The following is a 27,220-nucleotide window of genomic DNA, read 5'->3' on the forward strand; positions in this document are numbered from 1 at the left end:
TTTATAAAATCTAATTTACCTATTTTCCTTTTGTAGCTCATGCATTCGGTGTCGCATGGAAGAATCCATTGCCTGCCAAATCCAAGGTTATGAAGATTAATCCCTATGCTGTCTTCTTAGAGTTTTATAGTTATAGCTCTTATACGTAGGTTTTTGATTCATTTTGAGTTAAATTTTGTACATGGTATGAGGTAAGGGTCCAACTTCATTATTTTGCATGTGGATATCCAGTTCACGCAGCACCACTTATTGGAAAGACTATTCTTTCCCTATTGAATCGTCTTGGCATGCTTGTTCACCAGAGACACACGCGCTTATTTCTAGACTCTTAATTCTATTCCATGGATCTATATATCTACCTTTATGTCAGTACCACACTGTCTTGATAAATGCTGATTTGTAGTAAGTTTTGAAACAGAGAAGCATAAACCCTCCAACTTTTTTTGTTCTTTTTCAAGATTGTTTTGGCTATTCTGGGTCTCTTGCAATTCCACATGAATTTTAAATCAGCTTGTCAATTTCTAGGAAGACCCCCCCCCAGTTAGGATTCTGATAGTGACTCCTTTGAACCTGCTATTGTAAATGGAACTGTTTTCTTAAATTTCATTCTCAGATTGTTCAGTGCAACTGTATAGAAATACTATTGCTTTTCGTATATTGATCTTATATCCTGTAACCTTGATGAACTCATTTATTATGGAGGTAGTATCGGTAGTGCTCCAATTCATAGGATGATCATCAAAGTAACTAAGTAATTTTTACAGAGTACTCAGTACTCAGCCTGGCACATATTCGGTGTTAAATATCAGCTATTACTACCAAAGTACTTTTATATATTAAGTGCTTTACAAAGGTATCTTACTCATAAAATGTTTATTCAACACCTCTCATGTGCAGAAGTTGAGTGATACAGTGATTTAAAAAAAAAAAATCTAGCAATCTTAGAGCAGAAATAGATCCTACTTGTCCCTCAAGTGATTTGTATAAATATCACATAAAAAGTTCAAATAAGGGGCCAGCCGGGTGGCGCAGCGGTTAAGTGCGCACGTTCTGCTTCAGCACCCAGGGTTTGCCAGTTTGGATCCTGGGTGCGGACATGGCACCGCTTGGCAGGCCATGCTGTGGTAGGCATCCCACGTATAAAGTAGAGGAAGATAAGCATGGATGTTAGCTCAGGGCCAGTCTTCCTCAGCAAAAAGAGGAGGGTTGGCAGCAGTTAGCTCAGGGCTAATCTTCCTCAAAAAAAAAAAAAGTTCAAATAAGCTTTCTTTTGCAACATATTTGCCTTCATACACTCTTTAATTAAGAGCCTCAGAAAGCCATTTACTTTTGAACCATGCAAACGAGGTTCAGCCCTCCCTACTCTTTCAATGTTTATTATTACTAGACTCTTCCATACTTCTTCTGAACACATGTATTGCTGAGAGCAATGCTATTGCACTGCACTTGACCAATGTGGCAGGAGAGTTTCAGTGTCTTGTAATTATTATCTTTGGGGTTTCTTTCTCTGAAACCTACTTCATGCTTTTGAATTTCCAGAGAAGAGAAAGAGAGAAATGGAGAGCCAGGGACGGGGGGTGGGAGGAGGTTATGACAGGTAAGGTTCCTGCAGGACTTCAGTCTAATCCTACTATTCCATAGAAGCTGACTAATATTTTTTAACTAAAACAATTTCATTCCAAACAGTCCTTTAAACTTAGACATCGGTTATTGTTCTAAAGAACCATTTAAAAATCAACCAGATCCCCTTTTTTCTCAGCAACATGTGCTTTACTTCTAAATAATTTTTAAATTACAGTTATTTGTTGGAACAATAATAGTCACAACCTACAAACCACAGTTTGCGCCACAAAGTCCAATCTCAGCCCCGATCTATTTTTGGCTGCACAACAGCTTGAACTAAAGAAGAATTTCATTGCATTGTTCAAGCTGGGTCATAAACAGTCTCTGGGGGGAAAAAAAAGCAAAACAACATAAAATGTTGTATAAACCAAAAATGGTAGAAAGTATGAAAGGTTCAAATATCTGCTACAATAAGTGGAAACATAACTGTGCTCATCTTCAATCTCAAGTTGCCTCTTTATGCTCCACAAAACTCCATTCTTATATCAACTATAATTCTTAATTAAGTTGTGCTGAAATATATCTGCTTACAAGTCCATCTCCCTTTCCCCCTACCATACAAGTCTCTGAGCTGTGCAAGGGCAGAGAAGTCATACTGCCCAACAGGTGTGTAAATTTGAGCGAGAAGGATGAGCAACATTAGTCCAGCCCATTCCAACATCACCTAACCCAGAAGTTCTTACAAACGGCTTTAGTTTTGCTTCTGCCCCTCTAGCTGATTCAAAAGCTAACAGATAGCTGGCATTAGTCCTTCTTTAAGTGAAGAAGACAGCAGCCTCAGCAAAGCAATGCTCAGACCAAACTGTCTTCTGATAGAAAGTGACACAGCATATAAGAGAAATGACACAGAACAAAACAAAGTTCTTTAATGACCAGAACTGATTATTAGTAAACTAAATCCGTTTTATTTAACTTTTAGCTAACCTACCTGATAGATAGTATACCTCTAAAACTTCACCTTTCTAAAGTGTTGAGCCATTTAAACGGGACCAAAGAAAGGTAAGGCACTCAGTATTTGTCCAGCAAACCTGGTGGAAAAGCTAACTAATCTGAGCAAATCAGAACATAAGTTTCCAATTTTCTTTTCCAAATGGGAGTCACTTTCCTCAAACTCTATTCTGCTGCTCTCTAGGCTTCTGATTAGGTGGGAAAAGGGCAACAAAATTTAAAGGGAAAAGCCACATGTTCAGTGATCAAGAGATGCACCAAATTTCCACTTATCCAAAAGACAAATCACCAGAATTTTCTTGATTAGTACCATGCAACGATGACTGATATTTACAAGTACGATCCTCAGACGAAGTTCCCCAAACGCCCTTGGCATTTCTGAAGGAAAATTAAATTACATTCTAAAACATTTCAGCAACAAGATGTCAAAAAGAAAGAAAGAAATAGCATGAATGCTACCATGTTTCTCTCCACCATCAATCAAATACTAAGGACTGTACTGAGCCAGACACATGCCTCAGAAGCCTTCTCACTAGACCAACCTGGAAACAGAGACACGACCTAGAGGCACCGTATAAACAGGGTAAATCAGTGGTGAGCTTATGACTTGGAGTCAAAAAAGCCCAAGTCTAAATCTTAGTTATACCACTCAAAATAAGAGTGATCATATAATTTATCATCCAAAAAGCACCAGTTTTGAGAGTGACACAGGACAACGGGCATAAACTGGGACCATCCCCAGCAAACAGGACATATGGTCACTGCACTCAAGCCATATGGACACTGAGCAAGTCACTTAATCTTGGCTCTTGGATCCACATCTTTAAAATGCGAATAACAGAGTACAGAATTAAACCTTTAGTAACTATAAATTGCTTTCTTACCCCTCTTCAGCTATATAACCCTATTTTCTATGATGCTAATCCAGAAGGTTTAGAAGCTCTAAAAACACCACACAGCCTTATGAAGGGAGACATCAAAGAGATTAAAAAAAAAAAAAAAATCCTTGAGAGATTAAGGATAATTTTTTTAAAACCACACAATTTTTCTTCTTAAAGGTATGCTTTTTGGTGAGGAAGACTGGCCCTGAGCTAACATCTGTTGCCAATCTTCCTCTTTTATTTTTTCTCCCCAAAGCCCCAGCACATAGTTGTATATCCTAGTTGTAAGTCCTTCTAGTTCTTCTATGTGGGATGCCACCACAGCATGGCTTGATGAGCGGTATGTAGCTCTGTGCCCAGGATCCGAACTGGCGAACCCCAGGCAGCTGAAGCAGAGCACATGTACTTAACTACTATGCCATGGGGCCGGCCCTGGCACAATTCTTTTTTATTAGACTTTTCACTTGCAATTTTTTACAAAACTTAGCTCAAATTCTGATATCTGGGCAGAACTACTCTCTCAGAACTTTGTTTCCACAGCTTCGCTTTTCATAGCTTCATAAAAGCACTTATCTAGCTGTACTGTGGTTTTTCTTTTGACATGCCTGATGCCAGACTAGGCACTCCTAGAAGACAAGAGCCACTTTTGTTCCTGTCACTACCTTCAATGTTTAGAGCAGTTCCTGGCATACAGTAGGTACTCAATGTTGGTTGAATAAATGATCACAGATTTAGAAATACAACCCTTCATGAGCCAGCCCTAACCCCACGGTGCATTCTCAACCCCAAAGATGGTCCGTAACTACCTATGTCCTGATCTGTCATCATCTGAGTTTTCATACTCATGAGGAGTAACAGTAATCCAGAAGTTTCTTCTCTATGGATCGGTTTCACATATTTCCCTAAGGGGAATCTGTCTTGAAACCCAATTAGGTTTCAGGCTTTTAAAAGATTCCCATTTTAAATCTTTATTCAGATGCTTCTGACCCTTCACCCACTTTATTAAACTCTAACTCTTCGTTCGAAAAAAGAAGACAAAACTGTCTCAACACCAGATTTATCTCCACCAGTTTCCACTTCTTTTCTCTTACCCTCAGTGAACTCTCTTCATCCAAACTACAGCGTCCCCTCCCCCACCAAATTAAGGTACACTTGACAAAGACCACTCAACTTCTTATTGGAGGGTCAGAATCCAACCAAAAGAAAAAAAATTAAAACCAAAGCAAATTAATACAGTCCCAATTCGACAACACTGAAATGCCTTTAACGGTAAAGTAGTTTTAAATTGTGACAAAGCCCCAGGGGTTCCTAAAGCATTTCTAGTGTTTCTTTTAAAAAAAAAAAAAAATGTAGTCAACCATAGATGTGTTTGCTTTTTCTCTGCAGCGCTGCCCCCAGACTCAGACTGCTCTGGGGCTAGGGGTTTCAAGGTAAAACAATGAAGTATTTGACAACCTCAGAAGGTCTGAATGACATTCTGGAAAGAGTCAAACTTCACTTTGGGCTGCTCACTGAATACAGACACACCACAATACACAGCCCACCTTGAGCTTGGAACTGTCCAGGTGAGAGTCACAATTTAGGCGCCTGGCAGTCAGGAAGACGTCTCTAGCCGACAGATCAAGAACAGTTGTGAAAATTTTCTTCTGCATGTTTGCTAAGAGCCAGGAAAATTTACCTGGCAAATCCTCACCCACCACCACAGTAAACAATCTGTGAGTTGCTTGTTGAAAACGTAACTTTTATTTGGAAAGAAAAAAATTCACTCTAGCAACAGCAGATGGTTCTTATCGCAAGCGGAATAATAACAGTAAGATGAAATTTTAAAGGTCTATTAAGATAGAGTTGGAAACTGTGATTTTCACTGTCCGTCCTCCCAGAGAGCTTCTTATGCTCCATAAAAATAGTTTCAATCAGATGGGAATAGGAAAAAATCTGCAAACAGAAAGGAGTGTAGTTTCAGTGTGAGCACAATATTATAAGTCCCGAGAGCAGACAGATCCTCACTAACGTAGCTTCAATAAAAACTTCCTAAACCTTTCCTTTTTTGTTCCTTTGAGAAAATGGCGAAGCAATTTGCATTTACAGCTTAGTTCCTGTTTCCAAAATACCCCTTTAACTTTTTCTTTTCTCTTTTTATGGTAGGTATAAATAGCACCAAATTGTCAAATCACAGCTATTTTGTGTGCTACCTATACAAATAGGTCTGATTTCTGGCCAGCCATAAAACAATTACTGCCGAATTCCTCTGGCTCTTTGATATCCAGCTTGTCCACAGGGCTTCAAAGCCAGCCTCTAGGACTTTTCTTGGGGCACTGCTGAAAAACAACCTCAACAGAAACACAGAAGATAAAATGTTCCCACTCCTATAAACACACAAAGACATAACTACAGAAGTAAAACAATTCGGCAGCATTGTGGTAGCATTTCTTTCCCCCCAGGAGAATTTAAATTGTCCAAGTACTTTGAACTGTTTTTTAGCAATGTGGGTCAACTAGAATTTCTTCCCCCTCATGCACACGGCTATTTTCCCCCATTTTCAAGCCTCCAAAATTAAGAACTACTTTGTTTTCAGAGAAATCTTCTGATTTACCAGAATAACTTATTCCATGGGAACTTACTGGGATGGAACGAAAGTTCAGCTTCTTGAGCACATAAATAACTATACAACGCAGTATTTATTCAATGTTGTAAAACTTATTCAAGCTGGAAGCTTTGTATAAGGTTAAATTTAGTCAGAATATCAAATAGAGGAAATTGTATGTTTTGACTATAAATTAATAGGACTTTATTCTCACACGGCTTATGAAAAATCACTGCTTCATATGTGGGATGGCATATACACAGAAACGCCTACCATATATACATATATAACACATACATACAGCACACACGTTGTGATCGGAGTACCAATCAGGCTGTTTCCTATTAAGTCGCAGCAAAAGCAATACATCTATTACAAGGAAATAAATGCTAAGTCCCATTAGAGAAACTTCCAGTTTGGCATCTAAGAGGAGTGGCAACTGTGACATGCTTATAAAATGCCCCCCTCCCCAGGTTCATATAACAAAATTTTATTAAGGTTGAAACTGACACACACACATATGTACACACACACACACCCCATACCTATATCTATCTATCCGCACCTAAAAAGAGAAAGGCTTTACTTTTTAAAAAATTCTTCCTACCAATGGCAGCATGCCAAATCAGTTTTTCCTTAACCCAATACTTTTGACAGCTCTATCATAATATGCCAGTTAGATGGAAAAAGTGTTTCACAAATGACGTAGCTGGCAAACACAAGATTCTGAATTAAAAGTACAGATGATATAGTCTCCCTCTGTATACAAAAGAAGATAATTTCCGATATATGCGTCAAAAGTAAAGATTACCTTTGCACCCAAAACCTGCCTCTTATTTCTCCTTCTCCCCTTCTCTTTACCACTTGTAAGAATCAAGCACTTTTAAAATATTAATCCAGATCTGATTTTAACACTCTATGATATTATCCAAGGAACCACTCGTACCTATTTATCCAAAGACAGAGAGCCACATTGTTTTTTAAAATCTATATAACAAATCAACTCTCAGAAGGACACAGATGAGCCCTCTCATTAGAACCCGAAAACTTACCACTCAAAATTGGAGCCACCTGTTTACAGCTCTGATCTCCAGTACACGCCTTTTATCTCTTAGGTCAAATCTGGCGCCTAACATTGGTAGTAAATTTCCTCATAACAACGTGATTATGTAATCTCTCAAATTTAATTATATTTTCTCTCTGGATTTTTTTTTTCACCAAGGCCTAATGCATTACATACAACAAAACTCTCAACACAAGTGATAAAAATGCATTAAAAGTAACCTTTAATCCATGCTATTAACTGATTTTATTCTATTTTAGCACGTTTGAAGTAACTCATCTAAGGATTAGTTAGGCTTTTCTACACTTCTTTTTATCAGGACTCTACTATTCTTGATTTAGTTTTGAGAGAAAAGGGTTTGCAAAAACTATAATAATCTCACAGCTGGAGATGGCTGGAAAGTCCGTTAGTGCCCATTGTGCCCTTAATTTGCAGAAAGCCTTTGTGCTCTTCTCCTCGTTTTACATGCTGAGCAGTTTTCACTGATAAAGTACTTATAGACCAGTTATTTTAGATTAATGAAAAGCCCAGTAAAATTTTATGTAAAATGGCTGTGAACTTTCCCTTTAAAACCCTGAAATGTATCTTCAGCCTTGATTGCATGAAAATCTTAAACCCTGATAATTTGTCTCAATAGTTTTCATGTGAGTAGTAGGCAAAGGCAGTCTTAAAATTTTTCAGAAGTATTATTTTCAAACAGAGAAGGAATCCAAAATTTTAGACTATGAATTCAGATTGAACGGCTGAAGCCTCAGGGCAAACACACTGATTTAATCACAGAGCAGTGGGTTTCAAAATCTTGCCCTCTTCAGCCTTAACAATGAAGTATTTCCCTGTCCTTTAAACCTATAGCAATAATGCAAACACATTATACAAAAGGAACCCAATCTCATTGGGATTTTTAACATTGTGACATCAATTTCAGGAGAAGATGGCAGTGTCCTAACTCTGTATTCACCCCAAATGAGATTTTTAAATCAATGGCTCAGTATTTCCTCTAAACTTCAAGCCCCAAAAAGGCCATTTAAATATCTAATTATCATGGATTATAAATTAAACCCAAGTTTCACAATTTTCACAATTCCTTAAAGGTCTTTAGATACAAAAAGCGAAGTCTAACTTTGAAAAGTCTAAGCTCAAGTTTTTAAATCCGTCTAAATATAAGCAAAAATGTTGAGATTTGTCATATTCCAAGACATGAAATTGTATTGTAGTAGAGTGCTAAAATTACTCATTTTTTGCTATACTCCCTTCCCATAAATCAGAAGTTCAAATCATAATCATAGAGATTCATATGGAACACAGCACGCATATCTGCAAAGTAGAAATGATAGTGTATGAAACAAATAGGGTTAAACAATTTCTTTTGTGAGGCCACTGGTGAAATCTACAGCAGCTGTCTAATTTTGCCTTTAACGATCATAGCAAAAGCTCAAGGAAGTGAGCCAATACAGCGCCGGTCTTTAGTAACCAGATCGTTTCTATTTCATTTTCAGCCAAGGGAATGGATAATGAAAACAAAATTAGTCCCCCGTCAGTAAGTTTACTTGACAACCTAATTTTTACCAACCTTTAACTTTTATTCACATGGATATCCATAAGAGCTATTTCTTTTTTGTGTGTAGACAACCTTAATAACTTTTAAATACTGGCTACACAAGATAAACTTCAGCTGGCTATCACTTCTTTAAATCCACTTATAAAAACTACTGGAAAACTTTTTAGCTATTCAAGGACTAGTATTAGGCTAAAAAAGACAAGGCAAACATTTAGTCATCGCTGTGAACTGCTGAGCCACAGATCTTTGATTCAATCAGCAAAGAAAATGCAGAATTCATACCATTTTACATATGACCTAAAACAACTGTATAGTAATTTTTATAAAAGAAACTCAATTCCTTAAGGATTACAATTTTCCAGATAAAACTACTTACATTGTTTAAAACAAAAAAGCTCTCTCATCATATATCATCATCCAGTTATAACCAACACATCTGAGACTAGTCCTAAATTCTTCCCTCCTTAGCCTATGAAAAACAGGTATTTCAGACATCTAACTAATTCATGTATCATCATCCAGTTATAACCAACACGTCTGAGACACTAGTTCTAAATTCTTCCCTCCTTAGCCTATGAAAAATAGGTATTTCAGACATCTAGCTAATGAGGACTTACAGATATTTATTTTGAATAGAAATCTGACATTCTTCAGAAAATTACTCTTCAGAAATTAATTTTCTGAAGAATGTGAATAAGGGAAACAAAGTAATCAAATCAATGACCCAACAAAGTTATGTTATCACGCTGGTTAATAACCACAGGTTCCTACTTGAAAGAAACTCCAAAATAACTTTAAAGTAAGTTATGTAGGAAGAGGCATGACTGCAACCTTCCCCATTTCAATATTTACAATGTATAAGTAAATATATTGCTTTATTCAAGTCAGTTTGCCTAAAGAACAATTTTTCTTCTAAAGAACAATCTTAATCCAGTATTTAATTTATAATTCCAAACCTGTTTTCTTCCACAAAGGCTTGGCCCAAAGCAATTTAGGTTAAATTTCAGGGTAGCATACATTTATGCTACATGCCACAGGTAAGAGATACTGATTATAAACATATCTGATATACTTTCTGACTGTAACAGAAGCTATCATTTTACACTATCTCAAGTAGGAAAATGTACAGCTTTCACTATTTAACATTTGAAAACAACTCTTAGGTGTTAGTTTCCTAAAGGAGAAAAATTAAAACAAACAAAAAAACACCTATGAATTAAAACACACACACAAATAGGTATTACTGAATTGACATATAGGTGAATGGCTTTCTTGTTTTAAAAAATAAACCTCAAATATTGGGTTAATGTGTCACTCTTAGGGATAAACTACCAATTCTTCAAGTAAAATTAAATAAGTTGGTTTGAAGTAGTTAATGATGGGACTTCAATAATGTAAAACTCTCTCTGTATATTCTCTATGGCTCTGGAATTTAACTGGTTATGTTCAATATAATACACTTAGTGGGTCTTGGAGCCCACTGCCTGTAAAATCTCCCATGGAGATTCAAGACCACCCATTGAAAATAGTACAACATTACTGCCTTGAGCAAGAAGCTGGTACATAGGACTGGTTATTCAAGTCTTTTAAATACTATTTTATTGAGGAATTGTGGGAGGTGGGGGAGGGGAAGAAGGGGGATTCATGAGTGGATGGGGGAGGAAAACTCAGACATAGAAAAAACAGTAATTTCAACAACAAAAAAACCCCCAGTGATTTCTAAAGCAGAGGTTCCTGTAGAACCCCGGACTCCTCATCACACCCCTCCCTTTTTAAACAGCTACATAAACAAAGTAATAAGTGCTCAATTTCAGAGAGAATTACATTATACTCCATTTGAACAGGCTACAAAGTACTTTTATTTGAAAAGCTGCTTCTCCTCTGTTATAAACAATTTTACTCAGCACCAATTTCAGACAAGAGAAGATGGCTGAGGAGATGCGAGGTGGAGTTAGGAAAAATTCACTCAGGTCTTTCAATGCCTTAAATAGTTGATCCAATAAAGATCCTTTAGAGAAAACTTTAAGTCTATTTTTTTTCCTCCAAGTAAGCAAATCATACAGGAGGGCTTTTCTTTTCTAGGGTACTGCACCCTGTCTCTTTAAATTCCAGGCCTGCCCCATTTCCCACGCATTCAATGAAAGCAACACGTTTGCTGGCCTCCAGCCCACAATGTCAAGTAGTTTTCTTGCTATTGAATTTCAACATTATTCTTTTGGATCATTTGCCCTTTAGTTTTAAGCACGCCAAAGCAAAAATAATGTCTTTATACAATAACATAAAGAAAACTCTGAGGTCTTTACAAGACTACAAGCAGAGAACACCTTGTCCTTTAGTTCCCCTTTCACTGCAAAATATGCTTGCACTCTATCTGCTCCAAATAAGGGCCATTTATACATTACCCTCGTCTGCTACAGCTCTCTGTCCTATAATAAAATTCTATGAGTATATTTATTTAATTTAGTACCAAATTTGCAATTTCTAACAATCTGCAATAGTCAAATCAAGTCTTCATGCTGTTCAAACTCTCAAGTCTTCAGCTCGGTCCCTTGAGTATTTGGTTAGAACAGGTTTTGAGAACAATTATTTTCTGTAGTTGCAGTTAAAACATCTACACAATTTAATAATAAAAATAACAAGCAAATATTGTGAGCTGTAATCAAGGTGCCAACGAGGATATTTTCCTCATTCTCAGACACACCTTAAGCCTAAACAAAGGAATCCAGGCCAGTATGAATCCCATTTAGAATTCTCTCAAAAGAAACAGAAACAGTTAAATAAAAATTTATCAGAACTAAGTTAAGCCCATGGAAAATAATGTCATTCCAAATGCTAACAAACAGAATTTAAACTCGCCATTTCATTCAAGCAGCTAATATAGAAATGCTCAGGTCACAAACATCAATTTTTATATTTTACATTCTAAGGGGGAGTTAATCTAACTATAATTTATGAATTTTGTAAAAGCATCTAATACCAAAGGGAAAACAGACTCTTTTTTTTGACATATAGTTTTCCCGTGCGTTATGTATTTGCTATGCATAATGTTTAATGTTTTTTTAATGTTAAAAAGGCAAAAATGTTTTCCCTTAGATCATAATATCATAGACAATCAGATAAATATTAGATTGCAAAGAGACCTTTTAAAATAACTAAAATGAACTCTCTCATTTTGTAGAAATCATTTTTTAGCTGTGTTTAAGGAATATTCATACCAATCTATCTGCATCGTATATAAAAGCATGAAATTACATTTTAATTTTCACTTTTTAAAACCTCTGGTTATTTTTGTAGCCTATAGATGAAATATTATTAAAATCATTTTAATACTAAAATATTGTTTATGTTTATGAAATTATACATCAATTCTCCATCCAAAAAGGACCACTTCTTCTTTCTGCCCCAAACATATTATTTTTGCCTTGGCTGGTAGTTATTTTGGTACTTTTTATATCTCATAATTTAATGCTTAACTTCTAAATTATATACAAGGATTCACAAACTGGAAATGGATCTTTATCTCCAACTACACATCCCATTTCTTCCCAGCACCATCACCATATATCCAAACTGATAAGAGTCCTTTCATTTGTAGTCAATTTTTAAAGTCAGATGTAGGCTCTAGAAAAAATTTCTAACATTACACATCAAGATAAACATATTAATTAACAAAGTTATACTTATCAAAACTCCACAGATAACAAGGGTCAAAACTTTTCAAAACATTCCTAAGTACTCCAAAAATGTATACTGAACTGAAATATTAAACATAGCTGTCTTTCTGTTACAAAGAATATCTTACAGTATCATGTACTTATAAATCAGGTTAATCTGATTAATTTTAAAACCCCCACAACATTAATTTTCAAGAAAGGTTAAGAACACGATTTACATGTTTCTCTTTAAAGCTTACAATCAACTTAGGAAACATTTGTGTACATATTCATTATAATATTAAAGGAAAATGTTTAAAATGACAAGGTGGTTAAAATTTCAAACAACAAAGTATAAAAATGTTCCTTGGGGAAGACATCCCTTGAAAAAAAGGAAAGAAAGAAAAAGCTTATTGTAAACAAGTACATATGCACAACTAAATATCTAGTTTTACTTTCACATAAGTAATATGTCATTCAAGAAAGCTTGAAAAATTCAACAAATTTTACTGATGACAAGAATTTCCTGATACCCCACCTCCCAGAGAGAATGTCTATTAACATTCTCCTATATAGTATTCCCTTCCCATCTTTTCACTGTCATATTTTTATCTGTCACACAATTCTCCAAATGTGAGTAAAGAGGAACAATTCTGGCCATTTTAATATACAGAAAGCGGACTGAATCAATTGTTAAATCAATGATGATGATACTACATCACGCAACATTAACTACAAGCTACTGTATGGCCTTTACAACATAAGAAACTTCTCATTTATTTGCTGCTCTCTTTAAAAATGTCCGCATTTGTGTATTTCTGTATAAATTAAATCCTTGTCTCTAGTTAGTCATTCGATAATTCCCTTTCACAAGCTGCAATGCTAACCAGAATTATTTTTCTTTGACCTAAAAATTAAGCAGCATGTTGCAAGTAAAGGGTGGAAAGGTACTTGCTTTTCAAGACAACTTTAATTAAGCATTTGAATTTTTAAATAGAAAACCCAAGTATGTATGTTGAGTGATCAAAGATTTGATATACTTTCTTCTAATCTGTTCACATGATAAGTCCAAGTCCCCAATTACTTTTCTATTGATAATAGAAACACACGTAGTTATCTGAAACATACTTCAGAAAAGCAAACTGAGCAACAAAATTTCAAAGCCTAGCCTATGTTATATGAAACACCAAAAAAAAAAAAGAAAGTCAACTTTCATGAAAAACCCAATGATCTAACGACCTGGTCAAGAGCCATACTTGAGGAAGAAGAAATAAACACGCAGGGCGTCTTGAGTTCTTGGAACACTGCAACCTACAAATAGTAGTTAATGGCTGGTGTAAATGGCACCAATATAATCAGAAGGTAGCTTTTCATAACCAAAACCCAATCACCTATTTGGTGAACGATCATCTTCTATTTCCCTATTATTGCAGCAAGTCTTTTAACCATTTCACTGTTCACTCACCATTAAAAAAGGTAAAATATTGATATACTGAAGTTCAGATCAACATTTTGTTTCTTCAAAAGATCATTCTCCAAATTGCTACACTCATGAAAAGTGAGAAATCAAATACAGCAACACGTCTATTGTCTAGCATGAAAGTCAATATACATTTGATATCTAGTAAATGGTAGTTATTTTATCAATATAAAAGCACTAGATCAACGACACACTCAGAATTTATCCTTTTTTAAAAACTCAGGAAAAGTAATATTTCAGAGCTGGAAAAGCCCACACAGCTCATTCAGTCCAAACACATCCCTTCTACCTCGCAGGCCAGGGCCTTTCCTGCTGCATTGCTAAATACTGCTCTGACCAGTTACTGGAATACATCTGACTCCTATTTTTAAAGCTAAAAGGCTAGTTGTATTTCATGGATTAAGTAGTAAAAAAATTATAGAGCTGGCCAAGTCTCTCAAACTTGTGTCTAGCTTTTAAAAAAGTATCCAAAGTAGGTGAAGAAAAAATAAAGGAGAAAAGACAGAAAAGGAGAAAAATTCATTCTTGCCTACAACACAAGCGAAAACACATTCTAGAAAATGTGATTCTCAGCAGACACAATGTTTCCTGTTAAATACAAGTGGTGGTTCTTTCTGTTTACACAAAGTCAATTATTAGAGGTACAGAAGAAATGAGTTTCAGAACACGGAGTAATAATTTAACCACTCAGGGGAGTGGAAGCTAAAGTCAGAATTCTAAAACTTTTTTCTCACTTATAGAATCTGCCTTTATGTTATACTGTTGCCAAAAACTTCCCATGTCTAGAATACAATGATCAAAGGTATGAGTACTATCCACAATGATAATATAGGTCCCATCTCATCTGATGTGTAACCCGAACGCAACACAGGAGGAGCAAGATACATATATACAAAGAGAGGTGAGTGCCGAACTTACTGAAGTATGTAACACATGCTAGGTGGTCCAGATGATGAGGAAAGTTGCTTCCCACCACTCGTTACCATTTCTGTGCACAGGTAGGAAAAGTCATACGAGTATCTCTGATGAGACAATCTGGGGCTATGTCAACATTTTAAAAGCAACCAAATCCCAACAGCCTAAACTCTATTTTTCACTAAGTCACTATGAAACAGCTGCTTATAAAACAGGAACAGGGAAAGAAATCAAATGGAGGAAAAAATTTTGTAAAAAAGAAGAATATTTCTTCAACACAAAGAAAGCTTTCATTATTCAGCAACTCATACTTAATGAAGTATTTTGGGTAAAAGGTATGGATGACATGAAGTCTACAACGAACCTTGTTTTTAAACACTCAAAATGGTATAAATGTTCATCATAATAAAGAACCTGATGCTAATCTCCCCCAACACCACCCTGGCAGGGAGGGGAAGGAAGCAGGACAGAAAACCTAGCTGCAAAAATTAAAGGCATCATGCAGACTACGTTTCCATCTAGAAGCATTAAGAGGCAAGTAAATCTCCCTACTCCCTAGGCCACTGCTATTGTTATCAATATTTTGGGAAATTGTTAACGTACATTTTGTTTTTTAAAATCAATATATACACACAGCATTTGGCCTGGTATTGATGGGAAAATAACGAACTAATGATTTCTGCTGGAAATGAATGAATAAAAAGTCTACCTTTGGCAAAATCAAATATTTTGAAAATTTATTTGGCTCTAAGAATATCAAGCTTCTAACATGGGTAATAACTCTAATTAAATTCAACTGACCATCTTTATTAATCACTTATGAATATTATTTTAAATAAACGCACTTCAAAATTAAGTTCAAGATAAGCCATAATTTTCTTTAATAAAGAATGATGGTGGGGCCAGCCTGGTGGCATAGTGGTTAACTTAGGCATGCTCTGCTTCGGTGGCCTAGGTATACGGGTTTGGATCCTGGGTGCAGACCTACATCACCCATCAAGCCGTGGTGTGGTGGCGATCCATATACAAAATAGAGGAAGACTGGCACAGATGTTAGCTCAGGGCCAATCTCCCTCACCAAAAAAAAAAAGAAAAAAAATGATGGTGCACTGATGTTATTCAAAAAGTTAATTCTTAACTACTACATACCAACTAAGTCACACCCAAAGGCTAATCTTATCTATTTAGAAATTCAATGATAATAGCCTTCTTCAGGCCTCAATCACTACAAACTTGCCACACTTAAAAGGATTACGTCATGCAACATTATTTCTTAAAACAATGTTCTGCATCCTTCATGGAACTGCAACCCTACCATGGGGGAGGGGCAGAATATTAGGGGGCACATGGCATTCAGTAACAATTTTTCCTAATGATTTAATCTCAAAGGAAAACCTTACATTAATCCATAAAATAAATTTGATTTTGCCTGAAAGTAGCTATAGAACTTTTCCCCTTTAAATAGCATCTACCATGGTCACCACTTAATTAAATCCTAGATCATGTCTACAAAAGCAATTATTGCTGAACATTTGTCTGCTAATATAAGTGAATAACTACTCAACGTTTTAAAAGTAAACATTTACCACCATTTATTACTAGTTATCTTTGCACCGGCACACTTGTGACTCATTGTGTCTACATGCAAGATCACTTCACATTTCTAGACTTCTGATTAAAAGACAAATGAGAGGGTAAACAAAGATGAAGAATCTGAAGTGTCTTTTCCAGCTCGCAAAGACACAAGCACATTGAAGGCAGGGACCTCCTCTTTCTCTTATTTACATCCCCCCATCCTTTCGCTGTATCCTGCACATATAAAGTTTGTTGCTTAAGCACATTACCATGCCCACAAATTATATTCTTAAACAAAACCCCAAAACCAGACAGGAAAACAAAACAAAATAAAATACACCAATTTGACAAAATTGAAAACTTGTGTACAAGAAAAAGATATCATACATTAGGATACAAGAAAAAGAAACAAAAAATGGGACAAGATATTTTCAACACAAATAACAAAGGATTAACATCCCACAAATAAGAAAAAAAATTCCAATCCTTTTTCTTTTTTTTAAAGACAAGGGATTTTTTTTTTAAAAAGCCAATAAAGAGGAAATTCAAATGGTCAATAAATATGCAGAGAATGCTTAACCCCACTAGTAATCAAAGAAATGCAAATGAAAACAAAAAGATAACATATTTCAACTAAACATCAAAAACATGAAATCTTAAAGCACCCAGTGTTGGCAAAGATGTAGAGAAAATGGTACTCACCTCCTGACACAACTACTTTGTAGAACAAACTGACAATGTCTAGTACAAACGAAAACGTACCCACAATTCAAATTCTAGGCATATTTCCAAAATCTTGTTCATTTGTACAAGGTAACATACAAAGATGTCCACTGCACAGAACGGAAAGTGAGCTATATATTCCTTCATGGGGGAACAGAAAAGCAAGCACAGGACATAGTCCTACGATTAAATACTGAGCAGAAGAAAGTAAAGGGAATGCATTCGTTCTCTATAGATGAAATGTGGAAAGGTTCAAAAGCATATTGAGCAGGGGGAAAAGCAAGACGCAAAATTATTCACGCATGAAAATGTTCCCGAATTAAAAAATGGCAACTGTTGCACAACCTTGTGAATATACTAAAAACCACTGAATTTTACACTTTAAAGTGGTGAATTTTATGGCATGTGACTTATTGTTCAATTGAAAAAACTTATGCACCCGGTATGATACGCTCCATGATGATTTTAAGGTACAATATACTGTTACTTGTAGCAATATAAATGTGCAAGTGTCCATAAATAGATGGAAGAAAGGCCAACCGAGTTGGAAGAGAAGGTTGGGAAGCATTTGAAAACTTTAGCTGCATCTATAATACTTAATTCCCTAAAATCAAAACAAAGACTCAAATATGACCAAATATAAACATCTGTTCATTCTTGGTAGCAGGGATTTGAATGTTTGTTTTATCATTCTTTCCTCTGTATTTTCCTGTACTTTCCTTGGGGCGGGGTAAGATACAAAAAGGGCAAAAAATAGGCATATCACAGATGACAAATGGTAAATATATACATACATAAAGAAATGTGGCATTACTAATCAAATAAATGCAAATAAAAATGAGGTATCGTTTCATCCAGCAGATGGGCAAAGATTTTTTTTTAAAAAATCTGTTAACTCCCAATATTGGCAACCATGTGGGGAAATGACCACCCAACTTCTGGGGAGACAGAAACTGGTTTAATCTTTTTGGAGGAAAGTTTGGTAATGCATACCAAAATTTAAAATCTATGTACCTTGACTCAACTCCCTTCTGGAAATTTAACATAAGGAAATTATGGGAAAAGCCATAAAACTGAATCTCAAAGATGTTCATCATGGCATTATCCACAACAAATTAAAACTGAGAACAATCTATATGTCCAAATAAAGTATAATAAATTTATATTCAATGTAATACCATAAAATTCAGCATTAAAAAGATCATATTCCACCATATACCATGAGGGTAGGAATGTTCATCTGTGCTTTATCCCCAGCTCCTAGAAGTGTTCTAGACACACAGTATGTACTCCCAAAAAATACATGTTGAATAAATTAATGCTAATTTACATTTTATATACATATATAAAGATGTCTACCAAAATATTAATTATGGCCATCTACAAGGAATGTTCAGGTAACTCCTTTCTTTATATTTCTATAGTTGGATTTTTCTACAATGAACATATATCCATAAATTACAAAATAACACAATTTTCCTGTGCATGTAAACAAATTAATATATGGGTTCTTCATAAAAGCTGCACTGTACAACTGTGCAATGTAATTTCTCAATTTCTGTGATATCTATAACATATTTTTTTTTAAAAACTTATGAATTAGTACCTGTGATATCATCAATGGCAATTATTTATCCAAGGACTCTTTTCAGACAAATTGTATTCCCAAAAATGAATACAGCACTATAAACAAGAATAAGGAAAACCAGAGAACAAAAGAGGATAGAAGATTAAGACATTAAAATATATTATTATGAGAAAGAGGAGGAACAGACTGGCCACACACACACAAAACAAAATGTTTTCAAAGAATATTAATTTGTATCATAGAGACAAGAGAATTTCTCTTCCTACATGTTAGCTTCTTCTTTGAGGAGTGAAAACATAAAATTAAAGAGAAACTATAAAAGCCAAGGGAAAAAATTAAACAATCCTATATTATTCCCATTGGGACAGTGTGAAACTCTACGTTTCAGAGATCAAAAATATTCTAAAATCTGGTCAATAAAGTCAAGTGCACTGATATATTGAGACCTTGCTTAATTACATAATTGGTATAATTGTTTAACATCTCCCCTGCTCCCCAAGTATGTAAGCTTTCCAAGTTCTCTTTTGAAGACTTAAGTCACTAAGAGAAAAATACAAAAAAGTTCCGCATTTTAGAACTGTAAAAGCTGTGTTAAGTCGAAGGGATCAACTGTAACAGACGACCAGAATAAGAGCTAAAGGCCTACGGTTGGTCCACGGAAGACCACTGGAAAGAAACTTCAAAGAACCAAGAGAAGGAACAACGGATCTTTAAGGTAAAATTATGAGACTGCTGGCTACCCCTGCTCTGTCTACCCCACAGAGGTAGTTCTAGAGCGTCACCTGAAATAACAGGATGTAAAAGGCTTCTGCCTACTACAGATAATACACCATAAAATGGACAGTGATATTAACTATAAAATATATCCAGTAAAAACCCAAGTTTGGATTTTCCTTTTCTGAAAAAAATTGTTACACTGGAATTCAGTCAGCAAATTCTTTAGAAGATTTATCTTGTCTCTTTCCATTAAATGAGTGTTTATTAGTAACAATAATAATGGTTAAATAAAAAATCAGCTTCCACATATTAATAGGGCAGTTTATCTGTGCCAGGTTGTAAGTTGAATATTTTATATCAGAGGTTCTCTAAGTATAGTCCGGGCACCCCAAGATCCCCAAGACGTTTTCCAGGGATTGGCAAAGCTAAAACTATTTTCATAATAACTCTAAGACATTATTTGCCTTTTTCACCCTCATTCTCTCATAAGTGTGCAGTAGAGTTTTCCAGAGGCTACAAGATGTGTGGTAACACAACAGCCCGAGTACAGGAGCACATAAGAGGATCCAGTCGTCTATTAAACAAAACATTAAAGAGATGTACACAGAAAAAAAGCAAAACGATGCCACTCTCCTCACTATTCATTTTGTTTCAGGAAAAATTTATTTTTCATTACAGTAGTGTTTATATGTTGACATGTAATGGGTTGATGTAATTTGTTTAAAATGTCTCAGGTTTAATTTCTAATACAGTAAATATCAATAGATATAACTTACACAGAAAAAACTCTTTGGAGCCTTCGATTTTTAAGAGTGGAAAGGGGTCTTAAGATCACTGTTGGATAACAGATGATTCATATCTAGGACTCAATTTACGAGGTAATGATTCTATTCTATCATGATTCCTGTAACACAAACGAGAAAACAGACACAGAAGTGACCTGCTGACCAAGGGGTCTCTTAAGCCAGCATCTGAACACAAGTCTCTAACTCCTAACCCTGACTCCTCCTCACCACTGAGCACCAGTATCTCCCCAAGATAGCTGAAGATCGTTTTTAGATCCCTACATGCTAATCCCTTTTTAAAATGCAATATTCTCTACCAGGTCTTTCCTCTTTGCCTTTTAGTCTTAAAAAAGTAATGAGTGCTCATTGCAATGCTTTAAATACATAGAATTAACTTTTTTAAAAAATCAAACTACAAAATAACTTCCCATCACTGCCAATACCCTAAGCACCCACTAAAGAAAACTACTGGTAAGAGTGTGGTGCCCACTCATCCAGAATTTATTTATACACATGCACACATATACTTCTTATCTGTATAAGCACATTTTTTAAATGGAATCACACTGATTTAGTGACTTGCTTTATTTCACTTAATATCTCTTGAAGTTCTTCTTCCTGCAACTACAAATTGATTTACCCTCTTTTTTTTTTTTTTTTTTTACAGATTACCATCATTTAACTGTACCCAACTGAGGTCCCCTATATGGCTCGCTTCCAAATTTTTGTGATTAAAAAAGTCACTAGAGGGGGCCGGCCCAGTGGCGCAGGGATTAAGTTCACACGCTCTGCTTCAGTGGCCTGGGGTTCACCAGTTCGGATCCCAGGTGTGGACCTATGCACTGCTTATCAAGCCATGTTACGGCAGGCATCCCATATATAAAGTAGAGGAAGATGGGCACGGATGTTTGCTCAGGGCCAGTCTTCCTCAACAAAAAGAGGAGGATTGGCGGCAGATGTTAGCTCAGGGCTAATCTTCCTCAAAAAAATAAAATAAAAAATTTTTTCTTAAATAATAAGTCACAAGAAATACACTGTATCTTGGGGTAGTTGTGAAGCCACATCTGCTGTAAAATTCCTAGAAGTAAAATTGCTGGGTCAAAGGGTATAAACATTTAAAATCTTCATAGATGGTGCCAGGTGCCCTCCAAAATGTCTGTGCCCAATTTGCATTCTCACTAACAGCACATGCGATTTCCTCTAGCAATTCAGCTTTTAAGTGCCTCGGAAAATTATACTTTATGTTGCTTCAAAATGCCAAGTAGTAAAACTGTTCTCATTGGTCATCTTAATTCCATACAGAACTCTACACAAATCTTACAGCAATCACCGAATCTATCAGTAGAGACAACCAATTTTATTTTTTCCTTAAACCCTTTAAATACCTCAGAAGAGAAAATATATCAGGCACACACAATATCTTCAACTAGTAAGCCATCAATTTTTAGATACCCTGATAAAAAGCTATCCAAATTATTTCAGAAGACTATACAACAGAAATCAGAACTACACAGTAAAGCTGGGCTCAAACACTTCAAGGAAAGTTATGTGTGGATTTATTATGCTTTATCTGCCCACTCAAAGGACTAGGGCTACAAACAAAAAGCCATCAAATTACACCAGTGGCCAAATTAGCTTACATAAAATAATAAGCATCAGATTTCATATCATAAATGTCAATGGAACAGATCGCAATAGTAAGGATGACTGTAATTGGAAAGAAAGTTCACTCAAATTCACATCATCCTGAAAATGAAAACATTAATATTTTAAATGAAATGTTTTCAATGTGACTATTCATTTCATTCACATCAGACTACTACAAATCTTTGGTACTAATAAATAAGATATGGTCTTTTTTAGCAAGTAGATAGTTTTAAAATGCATTATACTCTGACCCACCTATTCTCTAGCAGCTAATGGATATTCCAGGCTTCGCTATTTCATCAAAATCTCTCTTCTAGGACTTTGTGCTAGTAGTTTTCAATTGAAAGTCTCCAATACGTCTTTGGGACAGAGTAAAACCTCATTAATTCAAGTCCAACTAGCTCAACCTGAAACAGTATATGTAATTCTCATTAGGCAACAAGTTGAAAATAGTATAATTTCTTCTTCTACAAGTGCTCATAGTATTACTGTGAAATAAAGGAAATCAACCTGAAAATCATTTCACTTTTCCAAACCAAAGATTTATGAAACTAAGGACTCATCCATCTTCCTGGCTGAGCAGTCCATCCTCAGTTCTAAGGTCCACTGTTTATTAGCCACCGTACAGTGAAAGTGATTTAACTTGTCGTTATTAAGAGCCATTTACAGTTTAGAGTAGGTGCGTTTCTTTTAAATATCTTATAACTCAGATTCTTCATAAAGCCATTTTTGCAGTTTCTCCCATTTCCAATCCTATCCCTTATAGATCTACAATATTGCAAATACAGCACCTTAAAAGGTACAGAAGTAAACTTAGAAATATCTGACATTCACATTCTCTATCTATTCTTATCATTTTGAGAGACTTTATCAGCCAAAAAATAAGTCCCGGCGTAAGTGGCATGTTTGGTGTTACTTGAATTTACAGCTAACTATTCCCAATGAACAGAGAAACCTTCTCTTGCAATCTGAATCATGTGTAATTACAGTATGACAAGGTCTCTCCTGGGCTATGTAAGCTGGCATTTTTCCCAGGACTTGTCACATCATGGGAAGCACACATACAAATAAAAATCCAAAAATAAACATTTTAAAACAATGGCTTATAGACTACATAAAGAAACTCCACAGCTGAGAATAAAAATTAAAGAGCCCAACCGACAAGCAGACACCTTTCACTGGAGAGGTCTGAGAAGACATCGGTGTTATCCAATGGCGTACCACGCCTAGCAACAACTCCCAGGTGTGGGCTGTGCAGGCAGCACCCTCAGCTTCCCTCAGGCCAGAAAGAAAACCATTAAGTATGGGAAATAAAGGGGAATGTCACCATACACCCACAGAAGGAGAGAAACCGTGGTAGAATATGGGGAGGTTGATCATCTTTAATTTCCTAATGCCAATTTGTGGATTGTTAAAGCGCTTAAACAAAGTTATCTTAAGAACTACATCTTCTGCCAACTGACTTAATTTTCCTAATACAATAAATATTGCTTTTCTTGTTAAGTGTATTTCACCTCGAAGCGAATAGCAGCCAAGCAGTAGTCATATGTGTACCAAAGATCTTAGGAGGTGGCTTCTTTTGTTTAAACTCCTCTGCAGTGGCTGTATAGATAGATGGAAAGGGAGAGCAAGACTCCCCAGGAAGCATCATACTCAGCCTCAAACAGCGACAGACACTTGACAATACTCATCCTTCTCACCTCTTTAAGGAAACATGAAGTATAATATCTCTGGCTAATTTGGATATGAAATGCTAACAAAATCTAAATGTTATTTCCCATAGGCCACGCGTATTCCTGCCCCTCTATTAGAAGCCGGATTCATTTATTAAACACCCAGCAAAGCCATCAAATTCAACTGTTCAAGTTTTCAAGAGGAGCCATAAAACAAACCACCAAAGGCAAAACATACAACCCTCCGTCCCATTACAGGAGCTCTGGAAACAAAAATAAGCATCAACAGAAACCTCTGCCACCTCTAAGGCACACAGCATTTCTCCTCTCTTTATTCAGCCCCTAAATGTTCAATAATTTCCACGTAGCTCTAAGCAGAATGGATTTATTACCATGTTACCCTAAGAAACTGCAGGAGTTCTAGATGCCAATAAAGATTACGGATCAAATGGAAGATAACTACTAACCATTGTGTCGACTTAGATAAATAAACCTGCTCACAAACAAAGCACCTTATTGTATTTGTACTGTTACCTCCACTAATCCAACTAAAACAACCAGACAGTGGCTTTCCAGACGCTGAAGGGAATAGAAATCCGGATTTCTCAAACCGTCTTTAAATTTCTTTGAAAATAACACCCCATTTCATTTTTTTTCAAAACTGTCCTTTATGGCAAATGTTTGGGACCGCAGAGGCTGAGCAGGATTATGCAAACTCGACACCAAGGCTAAAAACCAACGTGGGGAGGGACTGAAGCAGAAGGCAAGACGACACTCCTCCTCGTAAGTTAGCTTCGACCCTTGCAGGGACCCACTTCCCTGCGGATCACATCGGGCAGACACTTCAGAACCTGCTCAAAATCGAAGGAGCCATCCAGTGCCATGGGGGCTAGGGACGAGTAAGCCCTCCAACTAAACATAAAATCCTGACAGTGTGGGGTGGGGGTGGCTAACCCACAAAAAGAAAAGTCTATGACAACTGGCACCCAATGCCTCATCCACAAGGCAGAGAAGACCCTAAAGAGAGGCGACTTCTCAAGACGGAACAATAACTACATCCCATGCATCCTTTGCTAATAACACAGGTAAATTTCAATATGTCTAGGAAAAAAAAGGCGCAAGCTGTTTATTGCCTCCAGCCCCACTCCCCACACCTCCCAACCCAACAACTAATTGCACCTTCCCCACAGAACCCGCGGCTAACCCCCGAGGACCGGTGAGGGCTGCCTGGGGATCAATAAACACTCGACACCTGACGGTCCTTTCTCTGCGGTGACTTTCATGAAGCCGAAGTCGCGCGCGCGCGGGCGGGAGCCCGGACCTGGCCGGCGCGGCGCCGCGCACCCGGGTCCCGAGGCTACGCCGGCGAGCGCGACGCGGGGGGCGGGGAGAGGGGCAGGGGGACCGCCCGGGCCAAGCGATTGTTTCCACCGCCAGCAAAGACATTTTTTATCAAGCTCCTTTTGTATTCGAGCCCTACCTCTTTTTGGCCTAGGAAAGCTTTCGTGCAAGTGGAAGACGACTTTCTCCACAAAGTGCTGTATGTTACTGTGCTCCGGGCCGCGCACGAACACCATCCAGTCGTGGGTGAAGCCCTCCACGGTGGGTTTTTTCCTCACCTGGGCGCGGTGCCCCAGCTCCAGCTTCACCTGCACGGCACACTGCGGGCAGGGGGAGGAGAGACAGCCGTGAACAACAGGAAGGCGACCGTTCGACACTGAACATTGCGTCTGACATTTTTTTTTCCTCCTTCTTGAAACGCACATAAAAGGAAACGGCGGTGCTGTCTGCATCCACGTTTCACGCGCGTGGGCGCGCACACCCCACACCCCCCAAGACACCCCACCCGGCCGCCCCGGCCCTGGGCCGCGCAGCCACACCGGCCCGATTGTAACGGAATGTTACCCCCAATCGGCAAGGGGGTCCGGGGCTCGGGGGGAAGAGGGAGAGCACACTCATCTACTACAAGCACGACAACAAATGCATCGGAAACAAATTAGAAGACAATTAGGAGGCGATGCCGGGGCGGTTTCCCAGCGTGGGAGGGGAGGTAGCTGGGACTCCGAGGGGGGTTTTTGGCGAGCCCCCTCCCCGAAAGTACCGCGGCGACAGGCACACGCCGAGGAAGTCTTTGTGTACGTGTGTGTGTGCGTGCGTGTGGAGCGCTGTGCCAGGCGGAATGGAAACTACAGGCAGCCTCTGCTGATGGGCACAAACTCCCGTGCTCTTACCACGGGGTTCGTGCACAACAAAAATGAGACGTCGTCACACACACACGCCCGCAGGAAAACACGCCGAGGCATCCATAACTTAAGGCACCCCGCACCCCCCGGCGAAAAGCCCCACGCGATCGGCGAGGCCAGCCTCACAGAGCCCCCGCAACACACTTCCAAGAGCCAAAGTGGCCCCAAAGTACCTCCCACCTCCCCCCAAAAATGAAATTCAGAAAGGCAGGGCGGCGGGCGGACAGCGGCGGAGCCTCGACTGCGCACAGCCCGGCGCGGGGGCAAAGTTGCGTGCGGCCCCGCCGCTGTCAGCCCGCACACTCCCGCTCACACACGCGCGCCGCGGAGAACGCACCATCGTAGCGGCCGCCCAAGCTGCTCGCCGCGTCCCCGGACTGTGCCCGCGGCTCCTGGCGGCGGCGGCGGCTGAAATATGGCTGAGTTATTATTCGCCTCCTTCCACCGTGTGTGAGTGTGTGTGTGTGAGTGCGCGCGTGTGAGCGAGAGTGCGCTTCTTGCGATTGCAAAGAGAGGCGAGGAGGGAGGCAGGCGCGGGGGGTGGAGGGGCGAGTGTGTGTGAGTGTGTGAGTGTGTGTATGTGTGTGTGTGTGCGCGCGCGCCGGGGGGGGGGGGGGGGGGCGGGGAGGGAGGGGAGCGGAGGCTGAGGGAGAGGCAGCAGCTCCCTGCAAGCCGTACCAACCTTTCTCTAATTGGAACCGCGGAGCGCTGGCGCTGTCTGGGCTGCGGCGGCGGCGGCGCAGGGCGAGGGAGGAAAGGCGGGGAGGGGGGGGGTCTTTTATTATTATTTTTGCAGGTACTTACCGAGCTAGCCATGCCTGGGGGCCCGGAGGTTTGCTGGGGTGTTGTGTGGTACCCCCCCTCCCCCGCCCCCCTCAGCTGTAATTCATGAAGAGGCTGCTATGAATGAGAGCGCGCCCAGGAGCGGAGGGTAGATGGCGGACATTCTCTGCCTTTTTCCCCCCGCGTTCGCTCGCTCGCTCGCTTATTAAACTCAGCCCCAAAAGCAAAAGCAGCAGCAGCAGCAGCAGCAGCTCCAGGGCCAGAGGATGAGATTCCGGAGCATGCGCCGTGGCGCCTGACACCAGGGCTCCGAGCCTCACGGGGCGGAGGGAGGGCGCGAGGGTGGGGCGGAGCGCGCGGGGAGGCCGAGCGAGCGAGCCAGGGGGAGCTCGAAAGAGCCAATCACCGGCCACCTCCCGAAACCCCGGCGGCCCGCACCGCCACACTGGAACGCCTCGCTTAAAGTAACAGGTTCCTGCTGTGGGGTCGGGGGGAGGTGGAGAGAAGGGCGGGGAGGGGGCGCTGGAGTGGGGAGAGCGGCCAGCTGGGGAGCCATCCCAGCCCCTGTGTAAACTCCTCTCGCCCTACAATAAAAAACGGATTAAAACTGCTGGAATGTAGCCACTGCCCAGAGCCCCCAGCAGCCGGAGAAGGGGTGTTAAATCAAGTCTTTGGCGTTAGTTAGCACGCTCGGGGGAGGATGGGGGCTTTCTTTTACTTTCCACCACGTCTTTTTGTGGTTTTGTGCTGAAAAGGCAAGAACTCACACCCAAACAAACTT

The 27,220-nt window shown here is 38.7% G+C and overlaps 1 protein-coding gene across 2 annotated transcripts in view; it reads right to left on the minus strand.

Moving 5' to 3' along the window:
* The window catches only part of MLLT3 (MLLT3 super elongation complex subunit), a 255,693-nt gene extending 228,929 nt beyond the window's left edge, over positions 1–26,764 (minus strand). The window contains exons 1-2 of one of the 2 annotated variants that reach the window (XM_001917557.6): positions 26,461–26,764; positions 24,894–25,074 (exon numbers count right to left, since the gene is read on the minus strand). In XM_001917557.6, the coding sequence (XP_001917592.2) occupies positions 24,894–25,074; positions 26,461–26,472 (193 nt within the window). In that variant the 5' untranslated portion in view covers positions 26,473–26,764. Of the gene's footprint in view, positions 1–24,893; positions 25,075–25,993; positions 26,264–26,460 lie in introns of those variants that run through there. The other variant, XM_023627424.2, reaches the window with a different exon arrangement.
* Between the last annotated feature and the right edge of the window lie 456 nt (positions 26,765–27,220).

The sequence above is a fragment of the Equus caballus genome, chromosome 23 (assembly GCF_041296265.1).
Source record: "Equus caballus isolate H_3958 breed thoroughbred chromosome 23, TB-T2T, whole genome shotgun sequence".
Taxonomy (NCBI): Eukaryota; Metazoa; Chordata; class Mammalia; order Perissodactyla; family Equidae; genus Equus; species Equus caballus.